The sequence below is a fragment of the Callionymus lyra genome, chromosome 3 (genome assembly GCF_982586985.1).
Source record: "Callionymus lyra chromosome 3, fCalLyr1.hap1.1, whole genome shotgun sequence".
NCBI classification, from domain to species: Eukaryota; Metazoa; Chordata; class Actinopteri; order Syngnathiformes; family Callionymidae; genus Callionymus; species Callionymus lyra.
Window position 1 is genome coordinate 19,938,626 of NC_141820.1, and position 13,348 is coordinate 19,951,973.

The window sequence follows — 13,348 nt, forward strand, 5'->3', positions numbered from 1 at the left end:
GATGGAACATCTGGAAGACAGCAAGCTCCTGTAAGACAAAAACGAGGGATCCACAGACCACATTGGTCGAGCTTACCTTGTTGTTACCTGCACAAGGTGTCTCACTTTTCTTCCTAGATGTGTCCACTTGTTCTTAGCAACGACATCTATGAGCATTAGAGACACCTTTGAGGTAAAATCGCTACAAAACCATTTCAGGAAAATGAATGAAGAAGATGAGAAGATGGATGCTGGCGAAGGGTCTTTGAAATGGCGAACGTATTGTTGGATGAAGTGTCTCTTATCAGTGTTTTCAGATCACAGACGCTCTTTATAAACAGCGCCACGGCGACCCGATCCAAAGCACACAATACATGCCGCAGTGCCGAAAGAAAAATACATTTATCACCTTATTCTATTTTTGTTAATTTACCCGGGCAAGAATTCCCAGTGGTGATCTTCCACCAGATGCTTTAAATGAATCCTTTATTGAGGTCATTCACACCCATCAGGAGGCACGATGGTGACTCACTGGAGCTCTTCAGTTCTCTCTCAGATGCTTAAAACAATCGCTTCATTAGATGTTTGAGCAACATATCAGCATCAATGGGGCTTCACGAGTTGAAGTGATCGAATGAAAAGGAAACCATGTGATCTATAAATCATCAAACATATTTTCTATAGGAGAAATCTCAACTTCCTTTTGTCCTGATCACTCGCTACTCTGGTTTTGGGGAGAGTCTGAAGAAACAAAAAGGTTCGACATTTGATTTAAAAAACAAAATTAAACTTTTAAGGTAAAAAAAACAATATTATATATTCGATTAATATCATTATCGAATAAAGTAAATATAAATAGATATTATTATTATTATTATTATTATTAAAGTTATTTTAAAGGCAAAACAGTCCATCAACATTTTTGTGCTGCTTTGGAATGCCGACGATATAAAACACAATTTATCAACCAAACACTGACTTCCTGTTCACCTTCTTAATAAAGGCACGTGAAAAGTTTTGCACAAATAAAATATAAGATTAGTGAGAAAGATAATTTTCTTTTTTTTTCTGTTCAAAACTCTTTTTTGTTACCAAATCCTCAATTATTTCTATTTAAATATTATATATGATCAATTAATAAATTACAATTTATAATAACAGTTAGATAAATGATTCATTACAGCTTCTGATCTTTTTTTATTTTTATTATGTCTAATCTTCTCATCACATTGTGTCTGTTTTTTCTTTATTTTCACATCTTTATTTTAGTTTTGTTTTTTTTATCTCTTCACAACAATCACACTATATAATGACCAAACCCTGATCTTAATTGTAGGGTTGAGAAAGTGAATTAAGGATGATTTTGAACGACATTTCTTAGAGATCATTTCAGAAAGTCTTCGAATTGACACAAGAATAGTGTCTTTTTTTTGTTGTTGCCTGAATTAAAACATGTAATTACACTGTTAGGATAGAATAATACTATGAGATTCTAGTTAAAGAAGAAGTCAAAGCTTTCATTCATGGTCAAATAAATAAAACTGCAGTTGAAACTTACAGAGATGTTCACTTCAGCTTCTTCTCTGGATTCTTGTCGTGAGCTGAAAAGTCCATTTGTTCCTTTTCCTTCCAGTCCCTGCTCTTTTGTTGCGCCTCGCTGGTGCGCATCCCTTCTTCCTCTCCCTCTTCCTCGCTTCTCCCGCCTATTTTCCCCCGCGATGTCGTCATCTAATCAGAAACTTATTTATTTATTTTCATGGTCTACAAAAAGGTTTCTCTGGCTCTGTGCCTGACCGACGGTCTCACACGATGACCAGTCTCACAGCTATGGCTTCATTAGACCTTATTATTTATACTAATAACTTATTGTTATTATTAGTCTTTTAAGTCTTTTCTCACCATTTTAAACCCAAGTACAGGTGAGGCTTTCATGTGACGGGAGAGTCTGAAGTTATTATTGTATCCCCTTTCTTTCCCATTAAAACCAGTGTGACCTTTTCCTGTGTTTGATGGATGCGACTGCAGGCATCTCTTCCTACCAGTGAGATTGAACCGGCAACCTTAAGCTTATCATGTATTCAGTCACTTTCAAATGACATTTTAATAACTTTTTTCATGTATTTTATTGTGAGGTTTCTCGTATTTTTAGTAGTAGTTGTGTGTCTTATTTAAATCATTTTTCTAAATTAAATAATGTAATTGTTACAGGAAATATATTGCTTTTACCTGTTTGTCTACCATTTTAAATAGAAACAAAAACAAAACCAAAACAAACATGTTTTCTTAACCAACCTATTACGTAAATCAAAAATCAAAATAAATGATTGATCATTTTATTAATTGAAATTAACATTTTAATATTAACTTCGCCTTAAACGTATTTATTTTGATTATTTAGTATATATTCTTCATTTATTATTATTATTATATATTTATAAAATACAATATATATGTGTTTATTTTCTTTTCATTTTTTAAAATAATAATTCTAAGCATGAAAAAATGTTACTTTGACAGAAATAGAATCCGCTTCACATCCCTTTCAAAACTGATCAAGTATATAATGTGGTCCCTTTCGAATTTCTTTAATATGTTCAACATGATTTCAACACACACAACAAAATGAAATTGCACTCACAATAGTAAGTATTAGATATTGTTCTCGCAAACAAGATAAAAAGAAAGAAAGACAAATCTTGTACAATTATTTTGTGTATCAATTGTTCGGTTACAAATAGTGTTTTAATCAAAAAAGACTTGCTTTATTACTTAATAATTTTTTATAATTTGATTTTTTGCGAGAGTGAAAAGGTACGCTATCTGATGCTGAATCTTTAATGTGGTCAAACACACAAACAGTGTTTTGTGTAGTATAAGTTACACAAAAAGTTGTTCCCATAATGAGTAAACACGATCCAACTTTTTTTATGGTGAGATTTTCCCAAGCTTCACATTAGTCATAAGTTAACTTATACACAAGCTATCTAGAGTTCAAAGTTGAAAAAATGAAAGTGTAAATATTGTTTGTTAATTGTTAATAGTAGATCAGTTTTGTATGTTCTATGATATATTGAAAAAGAAGATCTAGTTCTTCCATAACAGTCAGCAGTGAATGATAAATGTGAGGATTATGTCGAGATATATTATCATAATTAAACTGTTCATGTACAAAGTAATGTGTCACACGTGGTTGTGTAATAACGCACCAACAACATGACTGTAAACGACATCATAGCGTTCTGGTTGAATAAAGGAAATATGAAACCAAGGTGTTACGTCCACCAGAAAACAAATGAGATGTGTAACTGTGCTTTGTGCGTCCGTGTGCGCTGAACGAGCAGGTTTATTATCATGTTGCCATTAATGACTATGATTATAAATTCTATTATTAAAGCTTTCAATCATTCCATCTCTTCATTACGGATGAAAGGGGCAGCAGTGTCACTTGAATAACCATGAAGGAGCTCGGCTTTATCACAGCTAATTAGAAGCAGCTCGTCGTCGTCTTCCGCTGAGGCTGCGTTCACACCACCAAAACAGAATTTCACGAGAAATAAGGTGCAAAAAAAAGGAGAAGAAAAATCACCTCTTGCTGCGCTGAATGTGATTCTCAAAGAAGCTGCAGTTGAATGGATCTGAAGTTAGTTTCCAGAACAACGAGGGATCATAAAAATAATTTCTATTGTGACCATATAAGGCAATTTATGTTCACCAGTCTATTACAGACCAAAACACTCATAGGTTTGATACTTAATTTGAAATTAATATAATTTAGATTCTGATCATCAAATAAAGAAAGTGTTGACTGGTTTGGATCTATTATGTTTGAATGGCTTACCTTTAAAGAATAAAGAATACAATTAGCAACTAAATCAAAGAAGAAATATAACTTTAAGAAACTATCTAGAGTCTAAAATTGAAACATGTGCACAAGAAATAATGGATGGATGGATGGATGGATGGATGGATGGATGGATGGATGGATGGATGGATGGATGGATGGATGGATGGATGGATGGATGGATTGATAGGTTGATGGATAGATGGATTGATAGGTTGATAGAGGGATGGATTGATAGGTTGATAGATGGATGGATTATTAAGTTGATGGATAGATGGATTGATAGGTTAATATATGGATGGATTGATAGGTTGATAGATGATTGATAGGTTGATAGATGGATGGATTATTAAATTGATGGATAGATGGATTGATAGGTTAATAGATGGATGGATTGATAGGTTGATAGATGGATTGATAGGTTGATAGATGGATGGATTATTAAGTTGATGGATAGATGGATTGATAGGTTAATAGATGGATGGATTGATAGGTTGATAGATGGATGGATGGATGGATGGATGGATTGATACAAAACTATTGACAGTTATTTTAAAATCCATGTGGACACAGAACAAAGCGTTCACTTCCAGTCAATCCCACCGTCTTCCTGTGCACGATTATTGTTTCACATCTCAATCCTCTATTTCTGTCCCCGGCGCGCACTTAGCAACCCCAAGTTTTTCCTTGGCAACCACAGTTTTTCTGTCATAGCAACAGATGTTTCTAGAAGAAGGTGGCAGAAGATCAGGGCTGGCTGTCACGTTAACCTCTTCCAGCGGCTGCAGACGGCGACGCCTCTACCTGAGCGAGAGGACGCAGATAAACGCAGACGAGAGCCTGTCGACACACACCTCCCGAGTTAGACATGACGTGACTTCACACCTCCTCCTCCAGCCAGGCCCACACAAACTACAAATGGCTCAATTACTTCTGAAGACAGTGTTTCTCAGTGCGAAGCGACTTGATTTGCATCGTAAAAACCAAACGTTGTATTAATTCACCAATCACTGTCAAATATTAGTAAGTAAGTCATTATTTTAAGTGCTTTTCTCAGACCAGGGTCACAAAGCGCTTTAACGACAATACACAGTTAAAAAACAATTAAGGTCAAGACAACATAGAGACAAACACAGGAGTCGCAAGACAATTAAGAAAAAAGCCTGCAAGAACAATCTTAAGATGCTTCTTAAAGGAGTCAGTAGACTCATTCCAAAGCTTATATAATATATAATATATAATATATAATATATAATATATAATATATAATATATAATATATAATATATAATATATAATATATAATATATAATATATAATATATAATATATAATATATAATATATAATATATTTCTTCCTATTTTAGAAGTTAACAGAAAAATAAAACCAGGGACCCACTAAAAAATAATTCACATTTGTTTTGTGGCAACAACATTGAAAACATTCTTACTGGCTCCCCCTAGTGTTGGCAGAGTATAATTGGCATCTTTCAAACTTGAACCGTTGCAGCACATTTTGGTACCAGCAGTCGGAGTTTACACTGTATCGCTGTTATGGTCGTCATCTTATACATAAAAACGGGACAATTTTGTCACGTCCAATGTCGCTTACTTTTATTTATTGTATTTGTAGTTTAAGAATCTAATTTTATTTAAATAATATTATTTTATTACTATATTCTGTAACGCCACCACCGCAAAATCCTTTGTTGTATTTAAGCTAGCAATAAAGGTTTTCTGATTCTGACAGATACTATTTTAGAAACAGAAATATATATTATTATTAATGCAAACATGTCTTATATACAGTATATAAAAAAAAGAAAAAGAAAATCTGGAATTTTTCTAGCATCACTTTGACACATATATCATGTGATGAGATAACAGACATTAAATGGCCACGTTTTTTTAATTAGAAATGTATATGCTAAACTGTCATTGTTTTTATATCAGGTTTTGTCGTCTTAAACAAAAGATTGCAAGACTGTAGAGAGCATTCCACCACTTATAGACGAAGCACTCATCAATTAACCTTGGTGTGTGGGAGGAAACAATTGTGCCTGGAAAAAAACCCATTTAAACTCCTCTGAGAAACAATAGTGATTCACATCACATCCAGAGGTGTGTAAATAAATAAATAATAGTTTCAACATACATTTCAAAGTCCAAGGCAGAGAGAAATCATGTTTATTTGAATGGTCTTGTTGAAGGAAAGTTATTACAAATAGCACAAAGAAGACATTTCACTTTTATAGGAGTAATACATCTTTATTTATTCCATTATTTCCACATCTATTTCTCTTCGGCTGTACTAGTATATTTTCCTAGATGTACTAGCATTCTTCTCTCTAGTAGCGGCACCTAGTGGTTTCTAAGGCGAATCCTATCGATGATGATGATGATGATGATGATGACGATGATGATGATGATGATGCTTCAGGTTCTTTACTTCTTTCCAAATCCATAAGGATCGGAAGTATGTTGATCCGTTGTCTCATCCCCAACGTGCCCCAATCGTTCGCCAAGAGTGTTGACTAAACAAAGGGAAATGCTGCAGCCCAGAAGAACCTGGTGTGTTCTACAAAAGACAAGACAGTGGTCAAGTCTAGTGATATACGATCAGAAGAAGAAGTATTTCTATGTTGTTGATACGTGCTAACACTGAACACTCAAAACACATTTCCATCTGGCTGAGGAATGTCTTATATTTGTGTTGAGCTGAATGAATATATAGACACTTTTATTTTGAAATTAGGAATTATTGGTAAGATGTCATTGTTGCTGTTGGTTTATTTGGACTCTATCAGCATATGTTGAGATGAGAACATGTGATGAAGTGAATGTGAACATTTAAATAATTGTATAATGTTCTCTGATTAAAAAAGGAAGGAGAAAAGGAGGGACTGCAGCAAAGTATTGGATTTCGTACTTACATGTCATCCCGTACCCTGGAAAGCAAACACCAAAATAATCAAATAGAGCCAAATAAGTGTCAAAGACTTCATGTATTTAGACTCACCCGTGTCTTGTGTCATTTGTACCATTTCTCTCGGTGATGTTGTACAACAGCAAACTGAAAAAATAAATAAATAAATAACAATAATAATAATAAAAATAGTATTTAGACTCACCCGTGTCTTGTGTCATTTGTACCATTTCTCTCGGTGATGTTGTGCAACAGCAAACTGAAAAATATATATATACAGTATATACAGTATATGTACATTTTAAGACTTGAGACTGCATTTAATATGTTTTCAAAAGTAAATCAAGTTGTAAATATTTATTTTTAACCACGTCAAGCAACTTATGTCCTTTTATTATTGAACAGCAGGTGGCAGATACTAAGACGAAATATGGAGTTCCTGAAAATGTCATTGAAGTATGTTGGTCGGTTTTTGAGTTATTTTTGCCATCAGATAGAAAAAAGGAAGATGATCACAGTAGTAGCACTAGTAATCATGTATTTTAAAATAAATCTAAATGCAATATTTCGTGCAAAATAAGTGAACATATTTCAGAAACAATTATTTTGTAGTTTGAATTCGTTAGTTTTTGTGAATTATTATATTTAATTACAGAGGTTGTACATTTTATTTGGGGCTAGTTATTTTTGGCGGGAACTCTGACAATGAATACTGTTGCATCTTTCAGTATTTGGGGTTAAAGTTAACCTTTTAAAACACAAGGACTCCTTCAATATAATGTGTCAATATTAACTCTGCATCATATCATTTAAATTCTCTCTCACGTTCCCTGAGTTTCATGATTTCAACTCACCTGGTAGAGTTGAGTTCAGAGTCGTCTGGCAGCTGAGGAAACGTCACATTTGTGTCTCTGCAGGAAAAATAAAACACAATCTAACAAACGTCGACCTCAAAAATATCTTCTCCCGGGAAGACGTTCTCACCCGTGGGTCGGTGGCTCCAGAGGAAGAGCGGACACCGAAGCCACCAGAAGGACGAAGACGATGACGGACATGTTGGTTCGGGTCTGGGAGTGAGTGTTGAGGAGACGGACGGTCTCTCTTTATACTGCACGCTGAGGTCTCTGTCTCTGAGTTCCCGCTATCGAGTCAAGATAAAAGTGTTGTTCTAGCATTGACCACACAAAATTAATCATTGATCCAAAACTGTTCAACCTTCGCATGTTCAGGCTTCTCATTGGACTCTTTGCAGTGTGACAAGGTCTTGTTTGTAGTCGTCAGCCAGTTAGATCCATGTTTAATAGTCAGTGTGTTAAAATAGCCTCACAACACTCCTTCTTTTCACTAGTGTAGGTTACATTTGTGCGTTAACATCCGACTCAGTTTGTACAAAACTCTCATTTCATTTAAATATTTACATTATAAAATGTACTTAAGCCCCGCCCACTGAAAACATTACATTTTTGGGGGCGATTAAGTCTTGTTTATTATGATCCCGCCTTCTCTGATGTGATTGGTCAAACATCAAGGTTGGTCACCGTGCGACATCAATCCCAGAAATCTACACCTGCAAGGGACTCATTGTATAACAATGCAGGGCGTTATTACTGATTGTTTCCTCCTCAAAGTCCACAACATGTCTTCTGGATTCTATTCCCACATGACTACTTAAAGAAGTGTTCCCCTTACTTAGCACTTTCATACTTGACATTATTAACTTGTCAATGACATGTGCCTCAGATTTTTAAAGTTGCAGTAATCAAACCGCTGCTTAAAAAGCCCACTCTTGATCCAGAGGTTCTCACTAACTATAGAACGATCTCTAATCTTGTCTTCATTTCAAAGATTTTGGAGAAAGTGGTAACAAGTCGGCTCTGTAATTATCTCCAGGACAATGATCAATTCGAGGTGTTTCAGTCTGGTTTTATCTGCAGCTCGTGTCCTGACTAAGACTAAGAGGCGCGAACACATTTCCCCTGTGCTGTCTTCTTTACATTGGCTTCCTGTAGAACTTATAATACCATTTAAAATCCTTCTCCTAACCTATAAAGCCTTACATGGTCTAGCACCAACAAACATTAAAGATCTAATCCAAACTTATCAACCCTCTAGGACCTTACGATCCTTAAACTCAGATCTATTAGTTATACCACAAATCTCTAAATGTAGATTTGGAGCCAGGGCCTTCAGTTTTAAAGCCCCTCTACTGTGGAACCAACTACCGGCTTCAGTCCAGAGGGCAGACACCCTCTCTATGTTTGAAAACAATCTTCAAACCTTACTTTCCGATAAAGCCTATAACTAACCTAACTGTTTATCTTAGCTGCTATAGACTGAGAATGCTGGATGAATTTAGACACCGAGCTCTGTATATCCTTCTTTTCTGCATTAGATTCATCACTTGTGCAGTTTAAACACACACCTTTTTATTTCTCTCCCGGAGCCCAGAGGTTCACCTCCAGAGCTGCTGCTGATCCAGGATCTTCACCACGTCATCGGATCCAGATTTCTCTCCAGCAACTCCATGGACTCTCCCATACTCTTTTCTCTCACTGTATCCTCCATCACTCTTCTCTCCGTCCATCTGTTTCCCCTCCATTCTTCCTCACAGCCGGTCACAGCAGGAGGCCGTTAACAATGAGTCTGGTTCTACTTGAGGTTTCTGCCTTCTAAAAGGATTTTTTTCCTCGCCTACACCACGATGTGATTTACTCATTGTTGAATTGCTGGGATCCCATTTTCTTTTCTCCACTCTAGTCTTACTTCAACTGTAAAGTGTCTTGAGATAACTTTGTTATGATAAGACACTTTAAATAAAATTGAATTGAATTGAATTGAATTGAAAAAGCGTCAAATTAAAATGCGGAAACAGCGCCTCACCCTGTCAAAATCATTATTTAAATGTTTAATAACAGCAGTGATTTGTTCCACTTGGCACGTGTCACATGATAACACATTAGAATTAAACCTTTCACTTTATTATATGGATTATTGTTACTTCGTTTTAGTTTGTGTTGTGAACATTAAAACTCCTCTGAGAAACAATAGTGATTCACATCACATCCAGAAGTGTGTTGGCAGCCACTTATCTCTAAGTTCACCTCTTTAAATAAAAGTTAGATACATTTCCAAGTCCAAGGCCGAGAGACATCAAGTTTATTTGAATCGTCTTGTCGAAGGAAAGTTATTACAAATAGCACAAAGAAGACATTTCACTTTTACAGGAGTAATACATATTTATTTATTCCATTATTTCCACATCTATTTCTCTTTGGCTGTACACGTATATTTTCCTAGATTCATGTACTAGCATTCTGCTTCTTTTGACATATACAGGTATGTAGTCTTTAGAAGTGTTCTAGTCTCCTTTTTAATTCAGTTAAGCTGTTCTTTTTCTATTCTAGTAGCGCCACCTAGGGGAGGAACAGTTGCAAAGGCGAATCATATCGATGATGATGATGATGCTGATGATGATGATGATGATGCTTCAGGTTCTTTACTTCTTTCCAAATCCATTAGCACTGGAAGTCTGTTCACCCGCTGTCTCATCCCCACCTTGCCCCAATCGTTCGCCAAGAGTGTTGATTAAACAAATTGAAAGGCTGCAGCCCCGACCAGGTGAGCTGTGTATTCCACAAAAGACAAGACAGTGGTCAAGTCTAGTGATATACGATCAGAAGAAGAAGTATTTCTATGTTGTTGATACGTGCTAACACTGAACACTCAAAACACATTTCCATCTGGCTGAGGAATGTATTATATTTGTGTTGAGCTGAATGAATATATAGACACTTTTATTTTGAAATTAGGAATTATTGGTAAGATGTCATTGTTGCTGTTGGTTAATTTGGACTCTATCAGCATATGTTGAGATGAGAACATGTGATGAAGTGAATGTGAACATTTAAATAATTGTATAATTGTTCTCTGATCAAAAAAGGAAGGAGAAAAGGAGGGACTGCGGCAAAGTATTGGATTTCGTACTTACATGTCATCCCGTACCCTGGAAAACAAACACCAAAATAATCAAATAGAGCCAAATAAGTGTCAAAGACTTCATGTATTTAGACTCACACGTGTCTTGTGTCATTTGTACCATTTCTCTCGGTGATGTTGTGCAACAGCAAACTGAAAAAAGAAATAAATAAATAACAATAATAATAATAAAAATAGTATTTAGACTCACCCGTGTCTTGTGTCATTTGTACCATTTCTCTCGGTGATGTTGTGCAACAGCAAACTGAAAAAAGAAATAAATAAATAACAATAATAATATATATATATATATATATATATATATATATATATATATATATATATATCAGGCCCATTATTAATGGCCCATTATTAATCATATATATATATATACATAAATATAGGTATATATGATTAATAATGGTTCACAATCACACACTGACTTTGACTTTTAACACTTGAGACTGCATTTAATATGTTTTCAAAAGTAAATCAAGTTGTAAATATTTATTTTTAACCACGTCAAGCCACTTATGTCCTTTTATTATTGAACAGCAGGTGGCAGATACTAAGACGAAATATGGAGTTCCTGAAAATGTCATTGAAGTATGTTGGTCGGTTTTTGAGTTATTTTTGCCATCAGACAGAAGAAAGGAAGATGATCACAGTAGTAGCACTAGTAATCATGTATCTTAAAATAAATCTAAATGCAATATTTATTTTTTTATGTGTTTGAAAAGTGCAAAATAAGTGAACATATTTCAGAAACAATTATTTTGTTGTTTGAATTCGTTAATTTTTGTGAATTATTATATTTAATTACAGAGGTTGTACATTTTATTTGGGGCTCCTTATTTTTGGCGGGAACTCTGACAATGAATACTGTTGCATCTTTCAGTATTTGGGGTTAAAGTTAACCTTTTAAAACACAAGGACTCCTTCAATATAATGTGTCAATATTAACTCTGCATCATATCATTTAAATTCTCTCTCACGTTCCCTGAGTTTCATGATTTCAACTCACCTGGTAGAGTTGAGTTCAGAGTCGTCTGGCAGCTGAGGAAACGTCACATTTGTGTCTCTGCAGGAAAAATAAAACACAATCTAACAAACGTCGACCTCAAAAATATCTTCTCCCGGGAAGACGTTCTCACCCGTGGGTCGGTGGCTCCAGAGGAAGAGCGGACACCGAAGCCACCAGAAGGACGAAGACGATGACGGACATGTTGGTTCGGGTCTGGGAGTGAGTGTTGAGGAGACGGACGGTCTCTCTTTATACCGCACGGTGAGGTCTCTGTCTCTGAGTTCCCGCTGTCGAGTCAAGATAAAAGTGTTGTTCTAGCATTGACCACACAAAATTAATCATTGATCCAAAACTGTTCAACCTTCGCATGTTCAGGCTTCTCATTGGACTCTTTGCAGTGTGACAAGGTCTTGTTTGTAGTCGTCAGCCAGTTAGATCCATGTTTTATGCTCAGTGTGTTAAAATAGCCTAACAACACTCCTTCTTTTCACTAGTGTAGGTTACATTTGTGCGTTAACATCCGACTCAGTTTGTACAAAACTCTCATTTCATTTAAATATTTACATTATAAAATGTACTTAAGCCCCGCCCACTGAAAACATTACATTTTTGGGGGCGATTAAGTCTTGTTTATTATGATCCCACCTTCTCTGATGTGATTGGTCAAACATCAAGGTTGGTCACCGTGCGACATCAATCCCAGAAATCTACACCTGCAAGGGACTCATTGTATAAACAATGCAGGGCGTTATTACTGATTGTTTCCTCCTCAAAGTCCACAACATGTCTTCTGGATTCTATTCCCACATGACTACTTAAAGAAGTGTTCCCCTTACTTAGCACTTTCATACTTGACATTATTAACTTGTCAATGACATCAGGCTATGTGCCTCAGATTTTTAAAGTTGCAGTAATCAAACCTCTGCTTAAAAAGCCCACTCTTGATCCAGAGGTTCTCACTAACTATAGAACGATCTCTAATCTTGTCTTCATTTCAAAGATTTTGGAGAAAGTGGTAACAAGTCGGCTCTGTGATTATCTCCAGGACAATGATCAATTCGAGGTGTTTCAGTCTGGTTTTATCTGCAGCTCGTGTCCTGACTAAGACTAAGAGGCGCGAACACATTTCCCCTGTGCTGTCTTCTTTACATTGGCTTCCTGTAGAACTTATAATACCATTTAAAATCCTTCTCCTAACCTATAAAGCCGTACATGGTCTAGCACCAACAAACATTAAAGATCTAATCCAAACTTATCAACCCTCTAGGACCTTACGATCCTTAAACTCAGATCTATTAGTTATACCACAAATCTCTAAATGTAGATTTGGAGCCAGGGCCTTCAGTTTTAAAGCCCCTCTACTGTGGAACCAACTACCGGCTTCAGTCCAGAGGGCAGACACCCTCTCTATGTTTGAAAACAATCTTCAAACCTTACTTTCCGATAAAGCCTATAACTAACCTAACTGTTTATCTTAGCTGCTATAGACTGAGAATGCTGGATGAATTTAGACACCGAGCTCTGTATATCCTTCTTTTCTGCATTAGATTCATCACTTGTGCAGTTTAAACCCACACCTTTTTATTTCTCTCCCGGAGCCCCAG

The 13,348-nt window shown here is 35.8% G+C and overlaps 2 protein-coding genes across 5 annotated transcripts; both read right to left on the minus strand.

Moving 5' to 3' along the window:
* Window positions 1-5,989: 5,989 nt before the first annotated feature.
* Window positions 5,990-7,874, minus strand: LOC148083739 (uncharacterized). 2 transcript variants are annotated; one of them, XM_087786878.1, is made up of 6 exons: window positions 7,730-7,874; window positions 7,600-7,656; window positions 6,951-7,004; window positions 6,839-6,892; window positions 6,753-6,767; window positions 5,990-6,397 (listed from the first exon to the last, which is right to left on the minus strand). In XM_087786878.1, the coding sequence occupies exons 1-6, from the start codon at window positions 7,798-7,800 to the stop codon at window positions 6,265-6,267; spliced, it is 384 nt and encodes a 127-aa protein (XP_087643004.1). In that variant the 5' UTR covers window positions 7,801-7,874; the 3' UTR covers window positions 5,990-6,264. The 2 variants fall into 2 exon arrangements, with proteins under 2 accessions (XP_087643004.1, XP_087643005.1); XM_087786879.1 differs by lacking the exon at window positions 6,839-6,892.
* LOC148083740 (uncharacterized) lies at window positions 5,990-12,023 on the minus strand. 3 transcript variants are annotated; one of them, XR_015710750.1, is made up of 7 exons: window positions 11,875-12,023; window positions 11,745-11,801; window positions 10,932-10,985; window positions 10,820-10,873; window positions 10,734-10,748; window positions 10,159-10,368; window positions 5,990-6,180 (listed from the first exon to the last, which is right to left on the minus strand). XR_015710750.1 is itself a non-coding variant. In XM_087786880.1 (6 exons), the coding sequence occupies exons 1-6, from the start codon at window positions 11,943-11,945 to the stop codon at window positions 10,242-10,244; spliced, it is 378 nt and encodes a 125-aa protein (XP_087643006.1). In that variant the 5' UTR covers window positions 11,946-12,023; the 3' UTR covers window positions 9,962-10,241. The 3 variants fall into 3 exon arrangements, 2 of the variants coding, with proteins under 2 accessions (XP_087643006.1, XP_087643007.1); XM_087786880.1 differs by lacking the exon at window positions 5,990-6,180 and having other exon boundaries at window positions 9,962-10,368; XM_087786881.1 differs by lacking the exons at window positions 5,990-6,180; window positions 10,820-10,873 and having other exon boundaries at window positions 9,962-10,368.
* Window positions 12,024-13,348: the final 1,325 nt, after the last annotated feature.

Coding starts and splice junctions, on each gene's coding strand:
- LOC148083739 (XM_087786878.1), bottom strand. CDS start 7,800: ATGTCCGTCATCGTCTTCGTCCTTCTGGTGGCTTCGGTGTCCGCTCTT. Junction 7,657..7,729: donor CTGGAGCCACCGACCCACGG/GTGAGAACGTCT, acceptor TTTTTCCTGCAG/AGACACAAATGTGACGTTTC. Junction 6,893..6,950: donor ACAAATGACACAAGACACGG/GTGAGTCTAAAT, acceptor TTATTTTTTCAG/TTTGCTGTTGTACAACATCA.
- LOC148083740 (XM_087786880.1), bottom strand. CDS start 11,945: ATGTCCGTCATCGTCTTCGTCCTTCTGGTGGCTTCGGTGTCCGCTCTT. Junction 11,802..11,874: donor CTGGAGCCACCGACCCACGG/GTGAGAACGTCT, acceptor TTTTTCCTGCAG/AGACACAAATGTGACGTTTC. Junction 10,874..10,931: donor ACAAATGACACAAGACACGG/GTGAGTCTAAAT, acceptor TTCTTTTTTCAG/TTTGCTGTTGCACAACATCA.